The sequence below is a fragment of the Bombus impatiens genome, unplaced genomic scaffold, assembly GCF_000188095.3.
Source record: "Bombus impatiens unplaced genomic scaffold, BIMP_2.2 scf_2222, whole genome shotgun sequence".
NCBI classification, from domain to species: Eukaryota; Metazoa; Arthropoda; class Insecta; order Hymenoptera; family Apidae; genus Bombus; species Bombus impatiens.
The window spans coordinates 3,147,236-3,149,588 of record NT_178641.1 but is presented as its reverse complement, the minus strand read 5'-3'; the positions used below and the strand labels follow the sequence as shown (position 1 = coordinate 3,149,588).

The window sequence follows — 2,353 nt, the reverse complement described above, 5'->3', positions numbered from 1 at the left end:
GACGTCGTGTAATTGCACTCCCCGAGCCGCTCGTCACCGCCTACCTCCGGGGATTTTAACGAACTCCGGGTTTCGATACCGTGTGCCAAAGGTTCGTTATCGCTTTGGAAATTCCGCGACCCAAAGGACCATTTTTTCGAGTGGCGTACTGGCTCAACCGATTCGATGGGTTTCGCGTGGCAATTTAGGCGATTTTAGTTGCACCCGAATTAGATGGTCGAGAGTCTATTAAGAGGAAGATAGCGAATGAAAAGCCGCGCGAAAGATTTCCACAGGAGATATATAGTTGGAGAATTTTGAATCTCTCGAGATTCACTTCGTCGTGTCTCTGACAGTTAATTCTGTCCGAAGAGAATCTTCGCGGAGAATTTTGTGCTGCGAGTTTCAGACTAGAGACGCGTTCTTGAAGAACGTTCCAGTGTCTCGACTATGCCTACTCAAAGATCATCAATGAAATTTCGAAACGTTTCGTACACGGACTGATTGAATAGGATTATAAAAATTTCGTCGAGCTCTCGGCATGGTCGAGGCACGTTACAGTTATTTTCCCGATCCGTCACCGACCATGAAAACTGTTTTGTCTTTGGGTGTGTTTATCGCGGCTCGATATCATCGACGATCGACGGGGCTGGAAACGCGGATGGAAACGCGGCAACTATCGATAAATATTCATCGCGCGCTACCACCTCTACGATCCTGCTCCATCTATCTTTCGGACGTTGATGTCGACGCTGGAAAGGAGCTACGTAGAAAAGGCGGAAACAAAGACGGAGAGACGCGAGCAAGAACGGAGAAAAGGGGATCGCGGGCTGTGCCGAATAATTGCCAACTATTCCAGGCACGCAGCTTAAGACGCAGGGGAAAACGGTTCTTGGCCGTGGCTGGAGGAGCGACGGGGGCCGTGAGGCGGTCCGAGGGGACGAGACGGAGAGAATGGAGGCGGAAAATGAGAGAAACAAAGAGAAGGCCGAGGAGGAACGAAGGAACGAGCGAGAAAGTCAGACGTTGTTCCACGTTAGGGAGTTGGAGGCGAGACAAGGAGGCAAATGGGGACACGGAGAAGCAGGAGAGCGTACGAGGCCGAACAGCGGAGAACCGAGAAGGGCAGAGAGAGCAGCAGAGGAGAAAAGGAGAGTGGGAGTTGCCAAGATGGCGCCACCAAGAGTAGCAGTGGACGGAGGTAGGAGGTGAGAGGTGGAGAACGTGCTCCAGCAGGAGGAAGGGTGAAAGATAAATGACGTGTCCACCGCCTCCACCGGCAACCTCGACTGCCACCGACATCGCCGCGAAGACGCGGCCAAAGAAGAAGAAGCGGCAAGGGGCCGACGGGAAGCCTCCATTAAACATTGGCTCGCTTGCTTACCCTTTAGCCTCCCTTGCTTTTTCCTTGGCCTCCACACTCCTCACCTTCGCTCGTGGCTTCCGTCGGGATTATGGATCGGGTTGCCAGCGAGTTCCTCCTATTTTTCTTTTTTCTTCTTATCGCGTTTTTCATATAATTTTAGCGAAATCGTATCTCTGCGTCGCGTTAAAGTTTCACGACGCTCCGGCGTATTTTCGGCAGGAGAGCGCGACTCACGATTTTTATCTTCTCGTCGACCGCGAAGAACCGAAACGTAGACTTAGATCGACTAATCTTTTTAATCTCTCTCCTTTGGTATCTTTATATTCACGTGCTGTTTCTGCAATTTCTTGTTATGGAATCGCGACAGTTAACACAGTCTCCGAGGAACATGTACGCATTGTTCTGGTGGAAATTCGCGAAGCGAGAGGCGCGAAGAAGATCGATCGCCCATCAGCAATTCTCCTAACGTTCTACAGAAGATGGCAAAGGCACAAGACGCCGCGAGACACCGTATAAAGCCAAAAATAAAACGTTACGTACAGCTCCGCTGGCGGATGCCTTTCGCCGACAGCGTCGGATCGTGTCGCCGTTGCTGCAACAAAAAGAATAAGCAGGAATTAATCCCGAGCGAAACTTTGAAACTGGAACTCAACAAATTCACTCCAACCTCGCTGTTCCTCTCTTGAAAAAAAAAAAAAAAAAAAATCTCCATCGCGAGAATTACTCATGATCCGAAAACTTTCAACGAACAACCGAGTAACTAACCTTCTTCCTCGGAACTTCTTCAACCTCCCTTGCCCGCCCACCCTTCTATGCGTTTCCTGTGCGTTTTCCACTCAGAGGAGCACCGGTTTACGAGTTCACGGTCCCGTGAACCACGAACTCGCGATAGGAGAGCGAAAGAGACAGAAGGGTCGAATCATCTCCCCAGATTCCCAAGCACCGAGCGTTATGAACTATCGGAAGACACATTAGCGCAAATCTGCGAAGCCAATAACTGGGCCCGAC

General features: G+C 50.5%; 1 protein-coding gene across 3 annotated transcripts in view; it reads right to left on the bottom strand.

The window, feature by feature from the left end:
• LOC112213930 overlaps window positions 1-2,353 on the bottom strand; it is a 216,026-nt gene that overhangs the window by 65,115 nt on the left and 148,558 nt on the right. For all 3 annotated transcript variants that reach the window (XM_033324394.1, XM_033324393.1, XM_024371975.2), the window contains exon 4: window positions 1,886-1,937. In XM_033324394.1, the coding sequence (XP_033180285.1) occupies window positions 1,886-1,937 (52 nt within the window). The remainder of the gene's footprint in view (window positions 1-1,885; window positions 1,938-2,353) is intronic.